Source organism: Parus major, chromosome 3, assembly GCF_001522545.3.
Source record: "Parus major isolate Abel chromosome 3, Parus_major1.1, whole genome shotgun sequence".
Lineage (NCBI taxonomy): Eukaryota > Metazoa > Chordata > Aves > Passeriformes > Paridae > Parus > Parus major.
In genome coordinates this window covers 55,922,494-55,949,923 of record NC_031770.1, presented here as the reverse complement: position 1 = coordinate 55,949,923, position 27,430 = coordinate 55,922,494, and the positions used below count along the sequence as shown (strand labels likewise).

At 38.6% G+C, this 27,430-nt stretch overlaps 1 protein-coding gene across 2 annotated transcripts in view; it reads left to right on the top strand.

Annotated features, from left to right (window-relative positions):
* Positions 1-27,430, top strand: part of MTHFD1L (methylenetetrahydrofolate dehydrogenase (NADP+ dependent) 1 like) — a 143,666-nt gene that overhangs the window by 92,527 nt on the left and 23,709 nt on the right. The window contains exons 24-26 of one of the 2 annotated variants that reach the window (XM_033512764.1): positions 3,023-3,130; positions 4,515-4,667; positions 13,148-13,732. In XM_033512764.1, coding sequence (XP_033368655.1) covers positions 3,023-3,130; positions 4,515-4,667; positions 13,148-13,207 — 321 coding nt within the window. In that variant the 3' untranslated portion in view covers positions 13,208-13,732. Of the gene's footprint in view, positions 1-3,022; positions 3,131-4,514; positions 4,668-13,147; positions 13,733-27,430 lie in introns of those variants that run through there. The other variant, XM_033512763.1, reaches the window with a different exon arrangement.

Sequence of the window (27,430 nt, the reverse complement as noted above, 5' to 3'; positions counted from 1 at the left end):
AGTGCTGAATAATCAACAGTTTTGTTGAAAACCTAAAGCTAAACAAGTGTCTTGTAAACATCCAGGTTTCTGCTATGTAAAATGTCTCTTGAATTAGTAGAACTTCTTTTCTGTTAAATACCATGATGGCACTTTCAAGCAAAATTAATTTTTATTTCTCATGTAAAGCACTAGGTGGTTTTAGTTTGGAAAACATTTCTTTAAATTAAAGTGAAGTTTCCTGGCAGTATTACTTGATAACTGAAACACAGGAAACTTTTTAGTTTGAAATGCCCTGTTAAACTGTGATTCTAAATAGATAATGCCTTGAAAGTCCCACTAAATACTAGGAAACAGGTCGATCCTTAGGATGGTGGAGTGTACTCCTTTCCCTACTCCTGACACTTCAGGAAGGAAGCATATCTGAGAGTGTATGTGCATGGGCTGTGTTAATGACCACAGCACATCTGTACCTTCCTGCTGGTTTCTGTCTGAGTTTGGCTCAGCCAGGACACATCTTGCCTCTGCTGAGATTAAATAAGCTCAAACTCTCCTCTGACACCATGCACACATTGCCTCACCTGTTTGTGTGCACATGCCTGGCAAAAACATGACAGGCTCAGGAAACCACTTTATTTTGCCATTCACACTCCCACAACTCCTTCCACAATGGTGATTCTTCTGAGGTTACATCTGCAAAATCTGAGGTGTGGGTACCGACCCAAAAAGTATCTGAAATTCTGGTGAAAGAAAAAACAAGCCAGGAAAAAACTACAAACCATGAATCCATAGGGATATGGTTTGACTGTCCAGCTTGGACTCAGTCATGCAACACACTGCACATATTCCAGGAGAAGCAGAGTGCCACCAGTGTCATTAAAGCATTCTCCTCTGATGTTAGCCAGAGCCCTGCTGGGTTTCTTTTGGAAAATAGGGCTATGGTCATTGGAAGGGGGCTGAAGGCGCAGTAGTTATACAGCTGTCAAATTAGTTTAAAATGTTTTGACACAAATGCAAGTTGAATCTAAACGTCCATCTCCATCTCAATGAATTTACTGAGGTTTAAGCAGAAAGCTGTTAGTTTCAATGTTGGCTCTCTGACAACAAGGAATGGAATTCCTTTTGCCTTTCCATTTGCCATTGCTGTTAGTCCTTTAGTGCAAACAAACAGCACCCAAAAGGCAAATTAGCAGACATGTTTTGCATTTCTCCCACTGTGTTGAAAACTGCCATGGATATGAACTTATTTAATAATCACAAGTTTCATCTCGTGATGGCTGTCCATGACACTAAGTATTCCATTCAGCTTACCGCTGCCAGGAATTATACCCAGGATATTTGCACTGTGCTATCTCCAGTCCTGATTAGATTTTTTTGCGCTGCTTGGATTCCTGTAAAAAGCCTGATGTTGGGAATGTGACATTATTCCACCCAATTAAGGTGCAGTAATTCTATTGTGAGCATGTTCAGAAAGTGTCTTGTGAAGCTTCTTTAAACTTGTCTTTGAAACCTCAGATCTGAGGGGGAATTTTATCTGAGCCTTAGTAGCTTTTAACTGCCTTACATGTAAGGTACTTGGAAGTCTGGAGAGATTCTTTTCTTGTGATGCCTCTGTTACTGGAGTTCTTTATTGATGTAAGCTTTAATTTTTCTAAAATTCAATCATAAATACAGAGGTATTTATAGCATAGTACTAGGCTGACAGGGTCAGCCTGACATAAACCCTTCAACTGATGTATCTTTGCAGAAAAAGAGCTATTTCCAGCCAGGCATTGCAAAAATGTGGTTAACTGTGGAGCTTCCTATAAATGCACCAGATAGAGTTTGCTATTTACAAATTACTTTCTTGCCTTTGTTAGAATAAAATGATTCACTTCTATTTTGTGTTCTGGTGCTTTTTGTATTGCCAAATCTTCTTCCCCAAGTGGTTATCTCTCTGAATTTTGTTTAGCACTTATTCCACATGTGTTGTTAATTAAATATGCTACAAGTTACTGATGAGACATTGCACACATCTCTGGCCATCTATTCAGCTAATAGGCAGCACTGAATTAGCTGAACTCGTGGTAAAATCCCTCTTCCATCATCCTGTTCTATTGAAAGAAGTCAGAGAATGGCTTGTTTAAAATAGGCCAGAGGAGTCACAATTGCTGTCTTCTTGGTCATTGAAAACAAAAGGAAAGAGAAAGAGGAAATAGGAAAGAGTTGTTTACTCTAAATACACAAAAATTATGGCACAAAAAAGTAAATGCCTGATCTGACCACAAAAAACTGTTTCCTGAAAATTTGTTAAGGGTTTTCTAACAGATTGAATGCGAGAGTCTGCCTGTGCCTTCAAATAGAAGCTGTGAAATCATCACTTGTTCAGTTTGAGCTGAATAACATGAGGTGAATACTCTTGGAGACCGGGATTGAATTTACTGACTTGAGGTTTCAAAATGAATTCTAGAATGCTTTATTTTTTGTTTTTTTAAGTGTCCAAAGTGCTTTACAATATCAAAGCTACAATTAAAAATATGCATGTTGCAAAGGATATGAGATAAGAATAATAATAAATAATAAAAGAAAATCACAATCAAAGGAGCAGTGACGGGTCAGGAATTTTCTGCTACAATTCCTTGCTTCTCAGGGGAACCTTCCCTGGCTGCCTCCTACCTTGCCTTGTCCACTTTTGAAATGAAACTTTTTTGTCTAGTGATCCCTGTCAAGCCAGTGGAGACTGTGCTGTAGGTTATCTCTTCATTCTTATAACTAGATGGCAGTAATTTTCTCCCCCTGCTTCAGGTGAGCGTAAGCTCACATTGTCAACTCTGTAAAGCACAGATTGTGCAGCTTCCAAATGGCAGCGTAGCTGAAATCACAGCTGTTCATGTACCTGTAGCTGCGTATCATATCCATCACCAGTGCTCTCTGTCTCACGCTTTAGCAAGCCAGTTTAACAAGGATGAATCTAAATGAGAGATTCAGAGACCTCACTCAGCAAACAAAATCCTGGTTTCTCTTGGCTAATGTTCATCCTTGTATTGTTTCCCTGTCTCTGCAGCTTCCTATTGTTGAAAAAATAAGGATCATTGCTCAGAAGGTGTATGGAGCTCAGGATATAGAGTTGTCTCCTGTTGCGCAGTCTCAAGTTGATCGCTACACCCGGCAGGTAAGAGCACCAGGGAATTATGCAGGCTGCTGGATGTGAGTCTTGGAAAAGATCAGGCTTTAAAATGTCCTCAGACTGGAGTGTCAAGCTTTGCTGAAAGGCATGAGCTTATCCATGGTGGTAAATGGTGGACATCAGTATGGATTGGTTTAGATTTGATAGAACAGAATGGTTTTAACATTGAGTGATCTCTTGTGAGATATGAACAGTGCTCAGAATACTTCTGAGATTGTCCATGAAACTCTACTTTCTATGCAGGTAGGGTTACTCTCTTAGACCTGACAACTGCATATCTGCAAAAGTTGCTGCTAGCAAATGTAACCAATTTTAGCATAAGTGTGTTCATCTGTACCTGCAAAAAAGAGTTTGCAAGCACAGTAAGACCCGTACACAGCTAGGCACATTGGTAATTGGTCCCAATATTTGTAAAATCTTTTGGCTTCTTTCTGTTCCTGTTGCTTTCAAGGAGTCATAGATACTAGAACATGAAATAGATCACCTATCCTAAAGCATGTAGGAGCATATTACAGTTAGAAAAGTTCTGAAACCATGTGGAAAGGTGAATGTGTATTTTGTAGTGGAATGGCTTCAGGACATAAATGTGGCTGGAGCCTTTCTGTCAGAAAGTAGAAACAATATGTCCAGGAAAAATTCCTGAGTAAACTTCAGCAGCTTGGTCAGACAAGCAGAAGTCCTTGGTCAGACAGGTAGACAGCCATCTTCCCTATAACACAAACTTCCTGAGAATTAATTTGAATTTTCTAAATAGAAAAGCAGTTTACTTAGTGTACTTGAAGCAAAATAATCCATGCCTTTATTTTTTCCTGCTGTCATTCACTGATCCATTTTTTAGTCTAAATGTTACTATATTAGGAAATATTTTCACAACTTCACTAAAGAATTGTCAGCACTGGGCTGCAGAAACAATTCCCTGAAGTGCCGCCTCTCCTCCTGGCCCTGTTTGTCAAAGAATTGAACAGAAGAGTGGAAGGTGCCTGACTCAAGATTAATCAATAACTTGGAGACAAATAATGGGTGGAGGGAGCTGCTGAGGCACTTTTCCTGATTTTCTCCCACATTTTCAGGAACTAGTGCACTGGCATTAGTGAAGGGGGTGCCATCACCTCATGCAGGTTTTGTCTTGTTTAAAAACAAAGGAAAGCATCATCTGTGTTTATCCCCAAGAAGACATTATACCCTTCAAAAATTTTGTACTCTGAATCCTGGTCTCAAGTTGGTGTCAAGCTAGGTCATAAGAGCCCAAAGGGAACTGCTGTACGAGAGGTTTCTAGAAGATACTGATAACAAAACAAAAACCTAATGTGCCTTTACTGCAATTTTGTAATCGTTTTTCTTTTATTTTGCTTCCCTTATTTTTTGTCAGGGATTTGGAAACCTTCCCATTTGTATGGCAAAAACTCACCTATCCCTCTCCCATCAGCCTGAGAGGAAGGGTGTTCCCACTGGTTTCATTTTGCCGATTACCGAAGTGCGAGCCAGCATTGGAGCTGGATTCATCTACCCTCTGGTAGGAACGGTGAGTGCAAAGTACTCAACTCGGTAACTCCCCTTTCACCCAGCTTGACAGGGAAGTGCATTTCCTGTTTGCCTCTAAAAATAATGTGTAGAGCCATGTGAGTTCTTGTTTTTGTATAATAATCTTATCCTCAAAGTTTTTGTTTTCTTTTCCTATCAAAGGCTCTACTTTGATAGGAAAAGATAATCAAGAAAATGCAATATCATATTAGAGCTTTGACTGTCAGGTCTGAGAGAATGGCTCTTGCTGTTGTTTCTGTTGCTGTTCTTTTTAGGTTAGTCTAGGGTATTTAGGTGCCCTAATGCTGCAGAAAAATTAATTTACTTGTTGTTGCCTTTTCTTATTCAAATTGCAGCCTGTAAATAACTAGTTAGATAATATTCCAAATTTTAAATCTTTTATCCATCATTACAAATAATTTAAATGTACTTTGATTAAAGGAATTAATAGGGTATTAATAGGGGAATAGGGTATGCTTATAATAATTGCTCTTCAGCTGATGGGCCTGATCTACTCCCAGTCTCTGTGAACATCACTACTAAAAGTCAATTATGGTGGGAAGGGGTAGATTTTTACTGCAGAAGTAATAGCATATTCCTTCTCCTTTTTTAGAGATTTAAACAATGAGTTGCTAAAAAGAGGCAATAGTCATCCGTTCTTCCTACCTTTCCTTACAAATACTGACTCAGATTAGGAAGCTCCTGATACTCTTCCCTTACAGGCTTACCGAAGTAGCTGAGAAGTGAGTTGGCTCATGCCTTTTGCCAACCATGCACATCTTAATCCAAACAGCAGTGGAATGGCATCTGACATCTCACACTCAGGGTTATTACTTACATGTAGCTGATTCATGGGATGGTGCTAGGGAAGGGATGCAAAAGCCATCGCATTTCCGGAAAGAGTACTCTCCCAGTGTTATCTCATCTTCCCAGAGCACGGGCCGATTTCCTTGTGTAGCAGTACACTTAGGAAAGGTTGAAAGTTTCTAATCTATTGTTTTGAATTCCCTCTGAAACAATCAAGTGTTTGAAACGAGGAAGGAAGTACTTTCTGACCAGGAGGGTTCCTGGAGTTCAGGAAGCTGTGTCACTTCAAGTCACTGGACTTGGGGATATGCTTTCCTTCCGCATGACCACATTGTGCACATCCACCAGAAGCAGAGAGCAGCTGTGTATTTAAATTGTGTACGACCAAATTCCGATTACTGGTGACAGGGGTAAAATTTGTCAGAGCCTCTAGTATCTCCTTCATGGCCTGGATTCAAGTTTGCACTGCAAGTTGTGTGTCATGAAGTTATGAGAAGGAGTGCATGTGAGTAATGGGCAGCAACTAATTCAAATCCATGAGGGAGTTATTCTGTTGGATGTCAGAATGAAATATTCTTGGGTTGAGCTTTCTGAATGAGTCACACCCTGCATGCTTTGCTATAAACTAGCTGCAGTTTGGTGTCATAAATCCATAGAAACTGTCCATAGGAGCAGTATAAACCAAACAAGTTCAAGGATTACCTCTTTCTGTTTCCATTTAGAACCAAAAAATGCAGTTCTTTTGAAGGGCATTTTGTATATGAGATTTCTTTTTGGAGGAGAGTGTAAAAAATATGTCTGAGTTAGTTAGCCTGACTTTGGTGAGAGGCAGTATTAGCTGTAGAAGTTCTCCCACATCCTGAGCAGGGAAGGCAGTGTATGTATTCCAAGAGCGTTTGTAGGCGAGGTACTGTATAAACATAAGATCCCCAAGAGGTAAAAATGTAAATACATGGACATCGATCATTGGTTGTTTGGAAAAATATTGCTAATGCTCAGGAATGTGGGACAGAGCACTTCTTGGAACCATCACAATTGCTGCAAGTCAGAATGAATTAATGAATATGAATGTATTTCTAACACTGTTACCACACGGTTCTGTCTTTAGAATTAAATTCGTAGCAAGAGGTCCAGTTTGCTCTTTTCAGAGTGGAGAGTTGTGATCATCGTAAAACAAGCTTTTATAGTGTAATTGCACCACAACTTTTGAAATCACTTTTCTAATTTGTCACCTCCAGATTTTTGTGCATGTTTTTGTCAGCAACTAGGTCTTAGGGTTATTGTTACTTTTTAAGTTGTGCAAGAAGAAATACTTTCGATGTCTAGTTTCAAAACTGAAAGCCTTTCTTTGGCAGTTCTCTTACCAATAAAGCTATCTGAAAATGTCTGCAGGAACAAAGCAAGTATAAAAGGGCATGTCCTGAAGGCTTAAAGTGGCTGGAAGTCAATGCAATGAGTAGAGGGATTACAGAAATCCCAGTGACAGCATATGGTGAAAGCATCCAGTCATGACAGTGGATTAGATTTCTTTACATACAGAAAAAAAGAAGGAGCAGCATATATAATTTTTTTTTCTCTTCCACTGCTTGCTGGCTAACTATATTAATGGAGAGGTCCCTTAATACCTAAAATACTCAGAACCTTCTTACAGCTAAGGTTTTTCTGATGGCAGGAAAAAATGCTATTTTTCATTAAAATTGTAGTGATAATTCTGATGCTAATTAAATGTCAAACTCCATTCTCAAAGCATATTTTTTACCGGGTGAACTTCTCGTATTCTAACCTGTCAGAATTTATCAGTAAAGCAGGTTTTTAGAGTTCTGCTCCAATGTAATTGGAAAGAGCATTACAAATGAGAGAGGTAAGTACTGCTGAAACATAATAAACTATCTGCAGTAACGAGCATTTGTAGTTTAGCCTTGTCACTAGTACATGCAAAGTGATGAGATTTGTATTAACCCAGCTCTGATACACAGATTTTTTAAGTGATTTTATTTTTTTTTTTAAACTAAATATTTAGCACGTTGTCTTCGTATTCTCTAAGCAATATTTGGTTTGTGTTATGGTTGGCTCCAGTTCCCATACAACATGGAAGTCTTTCCAGGAAAAATGAGCTGAGCCTTATCAGAGGAAATCAGCAGTGAAACAAGAGGTGCATTTAATTAACACTGGCACAGTTTTTATCCAAGTTCTCTGAGACCATGACCCAGAGGGCTACATCACTCTCACAGGTGGACTGTTGACATCATTGCTTGGCTTAACAGAGTGATGGCAGGAAAGCTGCTGGAGTATATGTAGGAAACCAGTGAGGTCATTCACTAGCAATGCTTGGGTGGGGAGTTATTAGATCTTTTGTAGTATGTGTGTTTCTCTCCACACCCACCCAAAAAGCCGTAGCAGTTCAGTGCTTTCTCACATTCAGCCATGTTTCCATTGTTCTTTTTCATGTGAGTTGCAAGAATGCAGGAAGGTCACAGAAGTAAAACCTGTTGCCTTTAGCCTTTGGGAAGTGATGCTACCAAATCACTGGTGCAGGAAATAAATCTGTGTTTGAATCACAGTGAGATTTTAAAGAATGTATTACTCTTCTCCAGCCATGCACTTTCATTTCAATGGGTTAAAATTACAGGCAAGGTCACTCTGAAAATATGTGGAGCCTTTGGAGTTATGCCAGCTTCCAAATTCTCACAATGAACTGACATCCTTCAGATATCAACATATCTGAAGAAAGGTCAACCTATTACAGAAATACTTTTCTCCTCATAGAGGAAGAAGTTGAAGTCTCTGGAACTAGTGCTGAAACTATATCCCCTTGGAATGAACTTTTGGTGTGACCCAGTGTAGCTTGAAATCAGTGTATGGGAGGAACAAAGCTCTAGTTCACTTGTGGATGAGAGCTAGGACTGTCCTGCCAAAATATTACCTGGATGTTGTAAGAGGGAAAAGACCTCACAAGTAAATATTTTTATTAATACTTTCAGAAGGAAAATATTGTTCCTCGTTGAACAAATTTCTTCTTTCTTAGTGGTTAAGAGCTTAGCAAGTTTTTAGAGTGTCTCTTGAATATAAGCTGGAGTCCAGGCCACCTGAAGGGAAATTGCAGTTTTTCAGAGGTGCATGATGCTCAGTTTGTCTCCAAACTGTCATTTTGTCACTCTTGTCAGGTGTTTTAATGGGACAGATGAATAATAACTGTTTGATTGCTCAACTCATCCTGGTGATCTGTGTAACACAGGGTAACATTTCAAAAACGTAAATGATGGTGAGGTCTATATTTGCTTTGTTAAACATTTAGCTTACGGTTCAATTTTATAGTGTTTACAAAGGATTTAAACACTGCTAGTCAAAAAAATGTCTCTGGGGATGTGGCACTTGGCATCTGCCTTTGGTGTTGTATAGTTGCTGTGTTGTATCAGTGCTCAGAACAGCTAGCTGTGAAAGCTGGATGCTCACAGAATCTGTGGGCTGGGTTTGTGATAACTGCGAGAGGTGTGTAAGCAATGAGCGTAAAGGGAAGCCATGAAGTTCAACTCACATAGGAAAGTAGGCCAACAATTGTTTAGTTTTAAATTGAAAATTGGTAACAGGGATAGAAAAGCTGCCCTCTGTTCAGTGATGTGCCTTTTTATCTATTACAGTAGGTGTCATCCCAGCAAGGGAGAGAGGTTTTCTGAATTACAAAGGGTGCATCATTCCTGTACAGTGACCAGCTGGGCACACATGAAAATGTTGGATGATGTTATACTTGGTGGAAGGCTGATAAATTATTCAGGATAGGGTTGATGGGCTGGGGGTGACCAGGTATGATTGATGGCTGGAAGTGAGGGTGAGGACAATCAACTTCAGTTTGTTGTGTCTAAAAGCTAAAGGCTGAGAGGTTAGTTAGTAGGCTGAGGTTAGTGTAATGACAGGAAATCCACTTCTGGCCCTTGGTGGATTGCATGATGTGGTTGTGATGGCATTGGGTTGGCACGAGAGGGGAGGCTCTCTGTAGATGAGGCAGAAATATTCCTAAGTGAATGGTTTAGCTGAAGGGCTGAGGAAAAAGTTGTAGATTATAATGGAATGGTTTGCCTTTGCAAACATCCCAGGTGTGTGGACTTTGAGGTAGTTAAGATTCAAGGATGGCTGTGGCCATTTGTGGTTAGAAGATGGAAGTAGAAGATTGAGGGCAGGATTGGAAAGATGGGATTGGCTGGAAAGGAAAAAACTAAGAGTTGTACTGATGGGAGGAGATGCCTGTGAAAGATTTGAAGACACATCCAAGATGTACATGGATAACTGGAAGAGGACACTGACATAAAATCCACAAGGGTTAAAGAGCTTTGAAGATGTTCCAAAAGCCTTAGTTAAAACAATTACATGACCTAAGATCTGGGCAGGAAGGAGTCATGTAAGTAATGAATGTAGTTACAGGAGAGCAAAACATGCCTTGCTGATGACTAAGGATTTCTTTAAAATTTAAGAGGAAAGGAGTAGTGTTTAGCTGGCTTGAAAATACCATTATCATTTCTGTAACATTTGAAAGTGAATAGAAAATAATGTATTTAAGTGACAGAATTCCCATATAGTCTGTACATTTACTGTTTAATTCACCTGTTTTACACTGATGTGGATAAGCCAGTGCTTGTGGGAAATACAGAGTAAATATACTTTTCTTTGGATCCTTCATGCCATGGCTATGACAGGGGCATATGGTAAAATACTTATAAACTGAAACAACAGCCCAAAAACCCCGCAAATCAGCCTCTCTTCCACCTCTGCCATATCCTGACAGATAATAAAGGCAAGACACTCTTATATTCTGTATAGTTCATGCTGTCACTCTTGACAGCTGTTTGCTAGTAAGCATTATTTAACCTACATCATAATAATGTATCATATATTTTGTAATAATATACCATATATGCCTCTTCTGAATGAAAGACGATGTCCCATTGCTGGCCAAATTAAATTTGTAGTTTATTATTGCTTTACTCCACCTAACCTTACTTTCCTTGAGGGCCAGCACTTTTCACTAACTTGTAGTTAAAGAAATCAATTAATGGTTTTGATTTGTTTTCTACTGAGAAGAAAAAGGAAGTTTTGTAGGTGTGTGCTATTCAGTGAACTGAATTGTTGAAGAAAAACCTGTTTTTTTGGGACAGGATGAAATCACTAGATAACATATTAAAGAAGAAAATAGAACCTGTGGTTTTGTAAGCTATTTAATGCTTAATTTTGATGAGACTTTTTCTTTTTATGACCTCCATTATAAGCAATTTCAGTATGACTCTTGTGAAATTATTTCTTTGCATCTGGTGTCCACTGCTTTCCAAAATTATTTTCCCATCTTACTATATTTTAAACCTTGTCAGAGAATTTTTTCTATGCAAATGTTTAAATTTGGTTTTAAATAAAATGAACATTTTAGTGACAATAATGAACCAAGTGTATTTCTTGTATCAATCAGGTTTCCTTGGTCATCTTTTCCAGGTATATTTATATTAAGTATATCCATTAAAATGTAACATTACGTTCAATCTCTTAGGTCAGTGTTAACCTAAAGTAGTCTATCTGAACAGGTAAAGTTAAAACTTATTTACAAGTACAAGAGGTGACTTTCGTGTTTCACTTTAGCCAGAAAAAGTTTCAGACTGATTCCCTGAAAATGCATTTTGATAGTCTCCCATCTCTTGAGGGAATTTTACCTAACCTCCTTTGCTTTGCATGTGAAAGGGCATGGAAGGTATGGTAGATCTGAGCAGCTGCAGAGGGATTTCCCAGGCTGGTGTGCCAGGATAACAAGTGCTTGAGCACATGTTTTCAGTTAGGATGAGCTGACTCGACACACCAGCCCCTGCAGTATGGATTCCCTGAGCACGGGCAGTGCCTGGCTAGTGTGGACAAGTTTAAGCGATGCTGGAACCAAGAGAACTCATTATGCTCTGGAACAGTTTAGTTCATTGTGGTTATGAATGTCTTGCCCTCATCAGAGCTGAGGGGCTGTATGTAATGAACTCAGTGCAGCTGTCTTGGTTTGTCACTGATTGCAGATGCCATCAGTGTAGGCAAATGGGAATCACCTGGAGTGCACGTGGAGCCAAAGGCGCGCCTCTGGGAAAGCGTCCTTTGCCCAAGGCCTTCAGCAAGCCTGGGGGGTCATTAAGATCCTTGCTCTCTGTTCCAGTGAGACCTGCTTGTGATCATAACCAGTTTGGGTATGTCTTCTATCTGTTTCATTCCCTTGTCTCAGATTTACAGTCCATGATCCCCAATAAGAAAGTATATGGCTGCATCAGTTAAGAAAGGAAAAAAACAGAGACTGATATTCCATATGGAGAGTAGGGCTTTTTAAATGATGTACCTTAGCTTATTTGCCTGGGGCTTGCTTTTTGCGAAGATGTATCAGTTAAAAGTGGGAAGTGCAATTTGGACAGAATCCAGCACCCATTTTGGACAACTGCCCTTGGATTTTATGCATGACTTCAGACAAGAAATAGGGATGTTGCAGTGGAAAAGCAGGCATGTGCAAGTTTGAGCAGTTAGTGAATGCCTCTTGCTGAGTGTTCTGCAGGGCAAAGAGGGAATCAGGTGGGTGAATCACGGCAGCTTCTCTGTGCTGCAGCAGTGCTGCCTGCCCACCCTGCCACTTCCAGCCTTCTGCTGTTCCTCTGTATAGGGAAAAATTGAAATTATGTTTCATGCTCCCTATTTTTGTTTGTTCAGCCTGATAATTTTCCTCAGTTGAAGAAACTGCAGTTTCTGAAAAGGTTCTCTATGGCTCAAATGGGAAATTCAGTGATTCAGCCATTCATTAAGGAAGGAATTTTAAATTTTTTTTAAAACTCCTGTCTACATGCACTTTTTTGACAGGCTATGCTCACCTAAAGGAAAAAAAACATTGTTCTTTCAACATTCTTACAGATCTATTTTTCAAATGCTGATTTGCAAATTTTGAAAGTTTTGTTTCCTTGATAACAGAAAAAAAAACTTTACAGTTTGGATCAAGTGAGTGAAATTTTTCCAGACTGTCCAGTAAGACAAACTATCTAGCAGATGTAGATAGCTGTATATTTGAGCTTGGCAACTTACTGTTACTGAAACTCTAAAAATGATTTAAGGCTAATAGCAGGAACCTAGCTGGAGGCTGCAAGTCTGTGACTGAACAGTTTTATTGAGTTCCGGATAAATAAGGTGAAAGATGTTTTGAACATAATAATGTTCCCAGCAACTTGCTTTCTTTCACTGAATTGTGAAATATAAAATAAATAGTATGTTAATTAAGTTTAAAGAGGAACGAGTATTTGTGCCTTCTGGTCAAGGGATTATCCTTTTTAAAACAGGAAATGGACTCTGATTTCCTCTTTTTAAGTATTTTCTCCATGAACTTTGTATGACAATGTGAGGTTAAAAATGGGTTATACTTTTACACAGTAAAATATATATCTATTATTAGTTAAGGAATAGTTTTTACAGGGAAGGAAGGACATTTTCCAGATTGTTTTATATTGAAATAGATGCATCCTGCATTTGTTACACAAAAATGAGATATTAGAAACTGAGCTTCTCTAATTTATTTTGTCGTGACATGGACTATAGAAGCTATAATACTTAACATTTACTCTTTGTATTAGCAATTTCCTAGACAAGCAAAATTTTTACTTTTTTTTTTTTTTTTTTTTTTTAAATAAGGAGTCCAGAGGTACAAACTGTAAAGTCTCCCTGACAATTCTGGGACAGGACCATGGATAAAATTCACGATTTCTTGGCCTATGAAATTATGAGATGTTTATGTCTAAGAATGTGAAGAATTAGCATGGGGTATTTCCATTGGAATAGGCTGACCTACATTCTTTGCACAATGCTAAAAGATAAAGTTATGCTGCTACTCCTCCTCTACTCCACCCACCCGCCCACATAAAAGTCCTGAAGTATTTCCTGAGATATTCCTCATATGTCCTTATTCAAAAAAATACAAAAGGTACAAATGCTGGCATACTGAATTTTGCTTTTGTTAAGCGGTAATGGGTTTGCTTTGAAAAGAACAATCTTTCTTCACTTATGAAATGATGAAATGCCATGAACAGAGTGTCACCTCAGCCTCACCTCAAGTCCCGTGTGCAGTTTTGGATGCCTCACAAAAAAAAAAGGATGCAAAGCTATTAGAGAGCATCCAGAGGAGGGTTATGAAGATGGTGATGGGTGTGGAGCAGAAACCTTATGAAGTGCAGCTGAAATATCTTGGTTTCTGAAATGAACAGAAGAGGAGACTGAGGGGAAGACCTCACTGCAGTCTGCAACTTCCTTTCCTCTGGTGGCCAGTGACAGGACCCAAGGGAATGGCATGAAGCCGTGTCAGGAGAGTATTCCCAATGAAACACTCCAGATAGTGGGACAGCTGCAAAAGATCCGAGATGTGGCACCAGACGGGTGAATATTCACTTTTACAGCAAAGCTTGGCTGCTTTGAGATAATTTTGACTCTTACCTTCATAACCATCCAGTGGATGATAATCCCATTCTAGCTATACCAGTGCTTGACACTTTATAGGTTAGTGCCTGGCAGCTGTACATTAAGTTTTTCTTGAAGTCATATAAAAAATGCCTGATACAAATGAAACATTCTCTTTAACCGGTTTCACATTTTTAATAATGTTTTTTAATAACATGTCAAAGTTTGGAGCTAGTAGGCTAAACAGTTTCTCTCTAGGGACTTTCAGAAGATAAAATTCTATAATTGCATGATATTTTAGGCTGGAGTGCCTGACCTCAGTGTCTTCGTTTAATAACCATGTTTCTTTAGACAACATAAGGAGCTGGGCTTTAGGCTTAGTAAGAAAAGGTAGTGACATGAAGAAATTCAGAATGAGCTATGCAGTCATATAAAGGAATGCTGCAATTGGAAAGAAAGTATTTTAGAAATGTTAAAGTTCTGCACGAGCTGTCCTACTTCAAGCTCAGCAATGCTCTGAAGACTTTGAGTCTAAAGTTAACCTCAGAGTACATGCTTTCAGGAAAAGTAGTGAGAATTAGGTAATCAGGTCGTGGTTCCTTTTCTGCACAGCTGCTCAGGGGCTATTTTTTCATGACACTTTTTTACAGGTTTTTACTTCACTTTTTTTAGTTGGAGAATACATGTCTATAGCAGTTTTAAAAGGGTAGTTGAGTCCAAATCAACTGTTTCTTGTTTTTACAAATATGCAAAATGGCATAAAGATACTAAGTTTTAATCATCATTTAAAACCAACACATCAGTGAGTAAACGCGATAGTGTTCAGTGAGTTCAGATAGTGATCAGTGAGTTTGTGATAGTCACACAAATATCATATATATCCCCTGCAATCTTCACGAAATCTTGCTCTGCTTCTCATTAAATTCTGGTTTTATAATCAAAAGCAGTCTAGAGAGGAACACTGGGTATGTGCCAATGAGAAAGCTGCATTGTTGCATAGGAAAGGATTGCATAATAACACTGCATAATAACTTCTCACTGAAGTGGCGAATCTTCTGTATCTTGTCAGGCACCTACCACGCTAGCACCCTAAAAATACTGAATATCAAGTGTGTCTTGAGGTAGCCTTCTGGTTTCACTGTTGCAATCAAACGAGCATTCCATGAGTGAAAGCAGCAGAGAAATGTAGAAAATGTGTTTGCCTTTTAGTAAATCATCAGCAAGCTCTTATGCTGAGATGATCTGTTTTTGTTACTTGCTCACTCAATAAAAACAACCAGTAGACTGAGGCTGGAAGAACTATGACAATTTGTCACCTGTAGAAACTGTTGTACTGTTTCTAGTCTTTTATAAGTTTAACTTAGGTAAGTGAAAATAAATCTTCTGGCTTGATTTTACTTTTCACTTATATTTTTTCACAAAACAGCATGAAATTCAATACCACTTAAGAGTTCCTGCTTGGCTTCTGATTTTCAGTCTGCTTTGAGGGGGAGAAGTACTACTGGACAAGTGAACTTTGTGACACCTGAGACAGTGGAATCTCAGTGATGTTAATTTATATTACACTTCTTTTTCTTCTAGGCAATGCCATCCATAACATAATATGACAAATGCACCCCGAAAAGGAAGTAGTAAACATCACATAGGTGGTACCACTGAGTTGTTTTTTCCCAGTTGCATTCACAGCACTTACTTCTTGCTGCTCAGAAGTTACTGCATTTGCACAGCTCTCAAAATCTGCTGGGGCTAAGAAGTGAACTGCTAATCTGAGAGTTTGTTCAAAGAAGCTGTATGACAAAAGCTGTGACTTTTTACCTTTCTTCAGTCCATGAAATAGCCCAAAATACAGGGGTCTGGTTATTTTGCTGGAAAACAAAGGCTAGTTTGGTATCTTACATGCAGTGCTGTTCATATTATGAGATTATAGATGCCTGACTTCCCTGCTCACAGTGGAGTTCCCTCGTGAGCATCTCCAGGGCTTGTTCAGCCCGTGGTTGTTCAGAAGGCCATCCTGCAGATTTTTTTCACCATCCAGCTCATGGTTTTGGCTCAGATCCAATTTCAGGTTTCCAAGAGTGTTACTACTATGCAGGATACGTGTCTGTTTGAAAGGACATTGGTATATAAATAGTGCTCCTGCTCTCCTATATTTTTACTCTTTTCATAGAATCACATGGCACTTGGCCTTGTTGAACCTTCTGAATGTCCATTCAAATGCAGCCTCAACAGGGAGTATTCCTGCTCTTGTATGCACTGGATCAGTATCCAGAGGAAATGTATTTGCTATATAGATCAGTTCCTATCCATCTTTGCCATTGACCAACATTTTTTGAGTGGTATCTCTTTCTTGTTGAAAGTGTTTTAAGGATTTCTGTGTATTTATGTTGAAAAGGCAGTTTTCCATCCATTGGTTTATACATGTTTGACTTACTTCATAATGTTATTACTGGAGGTGGAGTGCAATGAATGGAGCAATCATCATGTGATGTATGAAGAATTTCCTTATAAGTGCAGAAAAATGTAAATTGTGGGAATGAATTTGTTGATAGAAGGGTGCTTTTAGTTTGATCGTCCGATATTTCTCTGTAAGTGGAGAGATTTCTGCTGACAGCTGAGAGTATTAGGAATCATCACTCTGTTTATCCACATTTTATTTGGATTGTGGACTGCATTGAAAATGTATGCATTTTTTAACCCATTAAACCACACCTTCGTTGTGTTCAGTTTTAGTACCTATCATTGCAGCAAATTGATATGATTTCATAGATGACCATCATATCTTTATTACAGTGGTCAAAAAACCTTTTTCTTCCTTTTGTTTTTTCAACCTTTTCCACCTCTTCCTTCTCTTTTGTTTTTTGGTGGTTTTTTTTTTTTCTCCTTTATTTTTCTCTTTTTTCCTTCTGGGAGCTGTTTTGGCATCTGGAAGCAGTTTTTATTTTGACAAGTTTGATATAAAGGATGGAATGTGTCCAGTTTGGGAAGCAGAAAAGCTAGTGGACAAAAAAAAAAAAAATTGAATCACTGCATTGCAGAAATTAAGACTATTCTCTCTGGTCCTTCAAATAGAAATAGTTTTAAGCTCAGGATATGCATGAGAATAAATTGCAGTTAAAAGGCTTTATTTAAATGGAGAGAAATTAGCTATGTTGTTGGCACCATAAAACTTATGGCAAACGAGATTATGGCATACATTAAACATAGAATGTGTAATTTAGAACTTCAGGGATCAAGCCAAGAGGAAGTTGTATATTAAAAAAAAAAAAAAAAACCAACAAAAAAAACCACCCAACAAAACCAACCAATAACTACATACTTGCTGCTCTCAGGATCAGTCCTGGACTGAAAAGCAAATGTATCAAAATGTGGGATTTTTCTGTGTGGTCAGAACTTCAAAATGTGCATGCCAATACTCCTGAGTTCATTTGAAGAACGGAGATGTTTCCATGTGCCAGCAACATCTGTGCAGGGGAGCAGGAGCGTGAATACCCTCAAAGTGTGTGTTGTTACCCCCTTTCTTCTGCCTGTGTCTGGCCCTGTCTCTGTGTCACTCAAATCCATGTTTTACTGCTTGAGTATGAAGTGTTCCATCCCTTTGCATTAGTGTCACTATGTCTTGTTCTTCCAGGCTTGTTAAAAGGATAGAGGGTGGGGAGGGAGGTCAATTAGAAGTCTTCTGGCTTCTTCCAGGCATGAGTGAGCCAGGGAATGTACTGAATGAAAGGTGTGTTCTTAATGGTACTTGCTTGAGCAATAAGCAGCTTTTACATCCTAAATTCAATCTCAGGAAGTCCTGAACTTTTCATGATCTTCAGCTCTCTGCTCCAGCTCTCCTTCACATATTGTGTTACTGTTTATGGGCTGGTGTTGCTGGCTCTCTTAATTCAGACGTAACCTCTGGAAACCAATGCAGTCTGCTGTATTAAGAGTCCTGCCAAATATGATTCTTGGAAGACATAATTTAGCCTTCGCCACAAAATGAGCTTCCACTTTTTTAAATTGTTTTGGTAAATTGTACTTTGCCCTCCAGTAAAGTTTATTCTGTAGTTTAGTGAAAACCAACAAAAAGAAAGTAGTAAAGCAATTTGTGTGAAGCCTTAAGGAATTTCTTGTGGGTAAATTCGTTGAAAAAGTTGATGAATTAAAAGAAAGTTTAGAGGAAAGGTTGCCAAGTGCATAAAATACGTTTGCTTTAATTGTAAAATGAATTCAAACCTTCACCTAACTCCATTTTAACTGGAGATATTTACATCTCTTTTATTTGAGACAGTGCTGTTGGCTGTGTCACATTAGTGTGTCATTTTGCATGAGGTAAAATTACTTACAGGACCACATTAAATTGAAATTGCTACATTCATTTGTAAATTGAGGAGAAACCTCCAGGTACTCAGAGGAAGAAAATCTGAATCTGTTCTCTTTTTGATGCCATGATCAGGTCTGCTTTTATAAATAGATGAGTTAGTGTGTTCATCACTAGTGCAGGTCATGGGGAAGCATTGCCAAATAGTTTCTATTAGTTTTGTTCCATATGTGTAATAAGTCTGATGCAACTTACTGCAGTGAGAACTTCAAAAGATAAATCTACTGAGGAAGTGTTAAAAACAGCTGCTGTAGGACAGCAGTTTTGTACAAATGATGAATGAAGTTGCAGAAGTTGTTTTAAACCAACAGAAAACCAACAAAACTTAAAGGATTTTTGTAGTTTTATGGAAAAGACTAAGTTAAGAACTAATTGACTTTTTTGCATTCAAAGATAAAATGGGAAAGGACATGCCTGTTTCAGGTAAATGCATTTTGGACCCATTCTTTTTCTGTTTTGTGTGTCCTGTGATGAAATTAAGTCCAACTGTGAAAGAATCTATAGGAGGAATAGACTTTCAGAGGAAATCAGCTGCTGAAATTTATTTTTGTTTAAATCTGTAGAAATAATTAGAGAAAACAATTCCCAAAAAAAGAGGGGGAAAAAGCAGACAGGTATTTCTGACTTTTCACAACCTCTAAATAATGTTATTTTCAGCCCTATGTAATTCTAACAGTGGTATATAATTTGTATGGAAGAAAATATTAATTACATTTAAAATTATCTGGCTTTGGATGCAATGGTGTATTGATTCTTAATTCCATTGAGAATGGGTTTTTAGATGCATATGATAAATTCTTAGTGAGTAGTTCTTTACTGCTGCTTTAAAAATGCAGTTGTCATAAACCCTCAACATCTTTATATTCCCTTCCTTGTTTGCTTTGGCTCTTTAGACTTTGAGATCTTCAAAATGGGAATTTCTCCTAGTTGAGGCACCACAGCAGAATTGTTCCTGAAGTTCAGACTACTGAGATGGATCTTGTTTATACTACATTAGAGATTGTATTTGTTCTCAGGCCTCAGAGAGATATTAGGACTCTATAATATCATTACTGCTGCTTCATTGTTTCTCTCTTTTAGCAGTTATCTCCTGAAGTCATGTGCCTCTGGTCTTTGCATCTTGCTGGTTCAATCTCTTAGTTCAGCTAGTGATTTTCTCTGCTTCCTGCTATGTTTTCCCAAGTGGCTTTGGTACCATCCCTTTTTGCACAGAACATATTTCCCCTTTTTTTTTTTCCAGTCCCTCTCATTCACCTCTCAACACTTTCTTCTTTTCCTTGTACTGTTTTCCCACATGTCCTTCAAGGAATAGATAGCTTTCCTAGATATAAAAAATAATGTTGCAACAGTGCAGCAAATCTTGAGGCAAAATTAGGATGAGAAAATAAACTAATTTTCAGTCACTCTGGCTGTCATTGCTGCATACTCCCATGCACCAAGATACACCTGTGCAGGTCACCTCCAGCATCCAGGAATCAAGACAGGTGCTCAGAACTGGCACCAAGTGTTGGTTCTAGATGTGCTGGTTTATTTTATATCTTTTGGCAGCAGGTAACAAATAATCTTTGGGCTCTCCATCCTGTTGGCATCTGAGAGTTGCTGTGATTCACAGCATCTGGTTGTATCTCTTGCTGTGAAGGGCCCTTACCTTACTTGCCCGTTTTGCATATCATTTCATAGGTAGCATATTATTTATTATCTTGCCTCCAAAGCCATGTTATCAATGTTGATGTTTCCTTCCAGCTGATAGATTGTAAAAGTTTTGATTTTTCTATTTAATTATTCTGTTTTATATCTCCATTAATCAAAATATGTAATAATTTTCCAAGCAATGTCTCAGTTCTTTTCCAAAAGAAGTTTTTGTATTCATTTGAATGCTACATGCACACAGCTATTTTCCAGTCTTTCTCATGCATTCTCTTTGGATCAAAAATCTCTGACTAATGCCTTCAGCTGATAGCCAGGAATCAAGGATATTAACTGCAATTTGCAGACTCAATTACCTAATTGTAAAAGTGGTTGTTGATGTCTTAGTGTACCTACATATGCCTTGAGGCATTCATGAAAGATAAATAAGGTACATCAGAAATGACCTTTCATTAAGGAGACTGGTTATGGGGCCCTGCATATTTTGAAGAGTTTATTTAACTTATATTACAAGTTGCTTCACATACCCTTAGATAAAGGCTGCAAAAAGTGTATTTTGGAAGTTGTTCATTAATGGATGCAAAATCTGTTGTCACTGGCGGACAAGCGAGATGTTAGGCAATAGATGTTTACTGTGCAATGGATGTCCTTAGCAACTCCCAAATGTGCTATTCAAAATCAATCTGCAGTGCCATTCTTCCCATTTGATAGGCTATCATGTGATATATTTGCAGTAACACACTGTGTCTTTCATAGTGCTTTTCATCACTAATTTTCTGTCGTGTCGCAGAGGACGCACAAGTTAGGTACAGTCCTTGTACTCCAAGGAGAAGGAAATTGTCCATCAAAAGCAGCACCACTGGGAAATTATCTGACTTCTGTGGAAATCTAGTACTGCTAGCAGTAGTATGTGCCACTTGAGGCCTTGTTTGGATGATAGTGCAACCCAAATTCTAAAATCCTTTGAGATGTTGAAGCTTTTTATATTTATTCCAAAACATTTCCATTGTCCACTTAATACGCAGGGTGCATTTAGTGATCCACGTGTTAACTGGAAGATGCCACAAATGTGCAGATATTAGAAAGCTGCTGACCTGAGTGAGTGTACAAATTCAAACTTATCACATCAGAGAAGGGTGGCCGGTCCCAAGTTAGCTTGGTCTTGAACATAGGAATGGTGTAAGTTGTTGGTTTGGGTTTTCACTTATTTTTAGTAAAATTATAAAAATTTATGGTAACTAGAAAGAAGCAGCCCATAAACAGCTAAAAAAATTCCACCTTAAATGTTGTAACTTAAATTTTAGCTGATTATCTGTATTCCTTTGGAGGGATCTGTCAATCTCTTAACAAAACTGAAAACAAAATCTTTGTATTTTCCAGCAGAAATTTTCAGTAGCATCTGAGGTATTTGTTTTGCTTTCGTTTTGTGTACTAATCCCATGATACACCCTCCAGGCCAAGCAGCTGCAAAGCCTGTTTTTGAAATAGTTTATGAAACGTTGCTACAGTGTAGATGATGCATTAGGGCATAATGATACTCATGGAATCAAGGAGTCATCCTCTGCCTCCTTGCCACTTATTTAGCAAAAACTAGGTCTTTTTCAGGTCTTTGTTTCATCTCTTGAAGGTTGTCTTTTATGGATGATCAAAAGGTAAAGGTAGCTGCTGATTCAACACTGTAGGTAATATCTCAGAATATTATTCGTATCTCTTAAGCAAAAAGAAAGGTTTTTGTTATTTTTCATCTCTTTTGGAAGTGTTTGGACTGGCACCTTTCCCACCTTAGCAAGAGTATTTGCAGAAGGAAAAGTGGATTCACTTCTCCTAGTAGATCTTTAGCATTTACTTTTCAAATCAAAAAGTTGGCAGTACCATGCTCAGAGGGTTTGGTCCTGTACTGATAACTCAATGGAGAATGGAGCCAGTGTAAATAAAGAGTTATGGATACAGCTGAATTCCTGTTTGAGCATCAAAATGGGAGATATTTGCTCACTGACTCCAGCTGCCTTAACAGCGAAGATAGAGAAGTATGAAGTCTGGAGAAGCACAGGTAAACTGAAACATGCATGCATTTGCATAACATCAGTTAAAGAAAAATACTGCATCGGTTCATTTTCAGGACTAATTAAATGGGCCTTAAAGCTTCTGCCAATAGATGAGGCATTCCTTTCTAATTCCAAATATTAATTCTTCTTGAAAACTTGATTAGAATTTCAACAAACCCCAACTGCCAGCAAAGCTCACTGTTTTAATAAAGTACACATATTTCATTTTGCATTGTCAGTTTTATCTCTGCCAAAGCACCTGTCACCTCATGTTGCCAATCCATTTTGGTGCTGGAAACATTTGGAAAGCTTTGATTTATAGTAGTATATAGAAAGACTTGCCCTTCCTTCTAAAATGCCTGGATCATGTTTCCTGTCTTCATGACTATTCATCCAATCATTCTTATTCCATTTCATTTCAATAACCGTCAGCTTTTGAGAGACGTGATGAACCTTTTCTTTTGGGGAGAAAACCTTCTGAAGAAAGTTGAGACAGAAAGAAAAAGCAAACATTTTGTTGGGTATGACAGCACGTGGAAAAGACCAGTCAGTGTTTTCTGGTTTCCACATTGCTTGGATGATTTGATTGGATTACACAGTTGTTTTTCCTGTGTGCATTGCCCACATTGAGAGTTTGGTGTTATATTGCTGTAGAATATGCTCTTTCTTAACAGAAAGAGGATAAGGGCAGAGGGAAATTGAGAGTTCTGCAATGGTAAGGAGGCTGAGTTTGCAAACTGGATCATGATGTTGAGATGTCATATAGACCAGGTCATTTATATTTAATAGACCATAAATCAGAGGGTCTGTTCCTTGGGCTGCTGTTTGAAAAACTTGGTTCAGGTAGAAGAGCCCTAGTGCCAGCAGAGTCTCATCAAGTTTCTTTATGAGTTACTGGGGAATGAAGGAGCGTGCAGCAGGTGCTGCCTCCGTTTGCCCACACACGAGCCACCGTACGTCCATTGCCGATGCGTGAGGAGTAATCGAAGATGTTTGTACTGTGAGGAAGCAAAGGCTTACCCAAGTGGTGCCAGTGATGAAGATAGATGCAGCTTCCAGTTGTAGTGCAAGCTGTTGAGGGATTCTGAATGTGGCTTAATCAGTCCATGGTAAAATCTTCATTGCTAGTGTTGCACCTGTTGTGTTAAAGTTCACATGTGCGTGCCTGCATGCTCATGGTAGGTGTTGGGCATGAGTTACCTCCTCAGTTTTGCCATGTAGGTCTGTCTTCTAGTATTTTAAGTAGAAATCTGGAGTTAGCAATTTTGTCCAATCAATACCTTTGGCAAATGTGAGATTGGTTGCATTTTTTACATATTTTTTTCCAAATATGTAATGTCTTATGCTGAAAGCAATGCATTTTCTTCTTTGCTCTGTGTAAGCTGCCTTTTCTATATCGAATTTGCTTTTATACAGCCTTACTTCTTTTTTAGAGGTTTGTGTTTAGTCTGTCATTGGTGCTATATTTAAGATTAATGTTTGTAATGTTGCTGGCATTAACTTGTAAGTTCAAGCTGGCAAAGGAAAGCATTTGCTCCCATCCATTTCAGACAGTGTCAGAGGATTTATTTAAAGTGTTCTTTCCAGCCCTACTCACTTGCTTCTTGGCAATAAACCTGGATTCAAGCCGGATTATCAGTACCAATATGAAGGACCATGCTTGGCTTCCATAAAATTTCTCTTTCTTAACATTTATTCTTCTGCCTTGCCCTGGAGATTACACCATTGAAGCTAAATGTAACTTACAATAGCGAGCACAATAGTACTATCTGTCTTTCTGCACAATAACTGTTTGTTATCTTTCCAAAAAATGTGTGGTGACTAGTCAGACAGCAAGCAAATGCCATTTCATACACCTGTGTGCCAGATGTTTTACAGCTGTGCACATACTGCTGCTGCTGAACCTCCAGCGAGTGTCATGGGACAACTGATTCAAGGAAAGTATGAATTTTTCTCTTGGGATGGGTTGAAATGGCAGGAAAGGAGATGGCTGCCAGTCAAAGGAACTGCATAGCACAATTAAGAAGCAAATCTTTTGGCATCTTGTTTGGGGATATTGCTAACATTGAGAGTTAGCAAAATTTCCTCTGACTTCTTCAGAGCTAAAATATTTTTCATAGCCCCTCAGAGTCTAATGAAATTAAAGTATGTATTAATGAAATTTGATTTGGTAGCATACAGGTGAACTGATTCTTGTTATGAGCAGCTTAGGAAGAGTCATGTGTTACAAAGCTAGGTAGGAATTAAAGACTAAAAAATTCAAATTGGTTCTGAGGGTAGCTAGGTATCTGAATGTCACAAAGCATGGAAAATCATCTTGTTCAATGCTGGGGTTTTGTTCCTGGAATGGGCCTTTCTATTTCTTAGTTCTTATAACTATGGGCCAGTGTGACAAAGGAAGTGGTCCTATCACCACAATCTCCATCCATTTTCTTTCTTTATTACTCCTACAATGGTTCTCCTTTACAAAGTACTTTGCAGCATTCATTTGAAGCTTGCAAAATTCTGTAAGGAAGGAGGTTGGGTTTACTATTGTGTAATCTTTTATTTATCTAGCTATCATAACTCACTGCTTTGTATGTCAGAATGAAAGTTCCAGCAACTGACATGCTGCACATGGTTTTTGTAGCCAAATCTCAGTGTAGTTGCAGCTGGATCCTGTGTCACATCTTTAAAGAGTGGAAGGAGGATATCACACACTGCTCTGGAAATGGGGCCAAGATATTAGAACAAAAGTGGGCAGGCATATGTGCCTTTATGGGGAGAACAGGGGAAGAAGGAGTGTGGTCCTGGAAGTCTGATAGACATGGACCTATTCTGGTTGCTTCAGAAGCTGACTCAAATTCTGGATTAACATCTGTAGTCACTGACCCAAAGCTTCTAAGGCTCTTGAAAGTCTGTTTTTAAGGTGATAGTTTCAAGAATTTGTTTACTAGTGTCCTTCCAGTTTGGCAAAGAAACAGTTTTTCCTTTGGTTTCTCATTTGGTTTCCCAGCTCATGGAGTGGGACTGCAAGTATATGATGTGAGAAAGAGAATTATAGCCATTGCTATGATATTGACTTTGGCATGCAGAATTGAGGAAAAGTTCTGTCAAATTAGCATCATAATAACTCAGTGTGAGAGACATCAATGGTTTGAAAAGAGAAGGCCAAAATTTTATCACTAAAGCACAAACTTCTCCAAAGCTCTGTTTAGGCTCTTTTAACTCTTTCCTTCTTTTAACTTTTCCATGCTTTTGAGAAGTGTTGAAGGTAGTACTTTACTAGGCTGTGGAGTGGGAGGAGCCCCTGGCTGTGCAGTGCAGTGTGGAGATCTGTGATGGTACAATGGATAGAACAGCAGTCATGGCAAGGACTGCCTGTGGTTCCGAAGTTGGTAGGATGGCCATGAGCAGGGCACTGTGCTTAATGAACACCCTTTGACACGTTCAACTACATATATATAGATATATCTACATATCTTTATCTGTATATGTACACATATACAACTAGCTTTTGCTTCTAAAGATCCTGTGGATGTGCTTTGCTTTCATCATTAGTTAGTTGTTTCATATGACAAGTCTGTGATGCACAGAGAATTATTGAAAGCTATAAAATTTGTGTTGGCTATTTTCCTGCATCATGATCAAAATGATCTCAGTTGTGTCTCAGTGGGTTTGATCATATAAATTTATTGCTGGTTACCCACAGTAAACCAGCAAGCTGTAGCTGTGTGACTAGAGCTAACAAATGAAATTATCCATTTACACTCAAAGTGGATCAGGGAAAAAGCAGCTGTAAAATAAGTGCTTTAATTGTTTTAGTAATTGTTTTAGTAACAATTGCTTTGCTTACAGTGGTTCTGTGATTTTTTTTGTAGTTACTACTCTCCGTAACTTTTAGTCAGTGTTAGTAACATTAGGTTACAACCTGATATAATCCTTTTTCTAACCCAAATTACAAAAATGTTGATACCCAATACTGGTCTGTAGTGAAGTGGGAAAGGAACTGTGGTAGAACAGTGTGCTACTAATAGCACCTGATGAATTAGCATGAAGTATGATACTATTAATTTATTTAATGAGTCCTTAGATCCTATGATACTTGAAAGAAGGTTAATTGGTTTCTTACAACATAACTGTACTGGACTGCATTTAAATACATTATTTGATTATCGTTTTCTTGAAATAGCCAGTTCTGAGATTTTTCAGTCCCACTTCACTCCTCAACCCTGAATTTGTACTTCCTTTTGCTCTGAATCATTTTAAGAGCAGTAGCTCAAAGCACAGTGTTTCTTCCTTTTTCATCCCTTGGGTGAGGTGTGAATGGGTGCTGTGCTGGGCACAGTCCTCCAGCGAAGCAGAATCATGGCTGGCTGACAATTTAGGTGGCAGGTAATGCTGAAAGGTGCTTGTCTGAAGTGCATGATCAACTCTAATTGGTTTGGCACATTTACATTCCATATTAGTTTCCCCTTTTTCCTATAGACCATACGAAGAGTGGCATGGAATTGTCAGAATTTATCAGTTTTCATTGAACTCTACAATAACGTTGTTTTCATCACTTGAGAGGACAAGTGCCAGAGGGGGTAGATCAACTTCCCTGCAAGGCTGTGCTGGACACAGCTCTGCCTGACAGGTTACATTACTGCAGTTGGATGCTCTGGAAGGCCCTGCCATAAAGGGAAATGTGGCTGCTGAAATAGTCCTGCTGTAAGTCTCAGGAAGGCAGGCTGGAGCAAACTCAGCCCACATGCTGTTCCCAGTGCTAATTCTCTGCAGAGCGCCTGAGCAAGCTCACCCAAGGTTCCTGTCCTAACAAGACAAAGTACTGTATTGTATATGAAAGGGAAAGTTTTAAGCTGTTTGGCTGCATCCCCAAATTCAATTAATAGTGCTGGAACCTAGAGGTGGGGCATGCATGGGCTCTGCAGCACACACTGTGACTAATGCACTGTGAAACGCAGGTGAGCAAGCCAGGAATGGTGGGAGCATTTCAACCTAGTCAACCCTGTCAATTTAGCCTCTCACTCATTATTTTGCTTTGGGATAACTGGTTTCAAAAAGAAAGAAATTAACTAGAAGTTTCATACACATTAAAATCATAAACTGAGGCTTATGTGAACAACGTGGGAAAACTTCACAGAAAATTTTGAATAAAAACAGCAATACCATTATTTTTAACTAGCTTCCTTTTGACAAGAAACCTTTTCATTCACAGGCATTCAGAATAGTGGGAATACCTACCCACACATACAGTCATGCCCACCTGCCTACACACTACACACCTTTAGTAAACAATTAAGAATGTTCCCACTTCTAGATTTGCATATTCAGGAGAAAATAAGTAGTTAAAATCAAATTTCAGAAACCTTCACAGGTAGGTTACATTGTCAAAAATCTTTCCCTTGCTTTGACTACAGTAAGAAGCAACTGGTAAGCATTAATGGGGATGAAATTCCTCTGTGTATCCTCACATTCATTTTGTTTGGC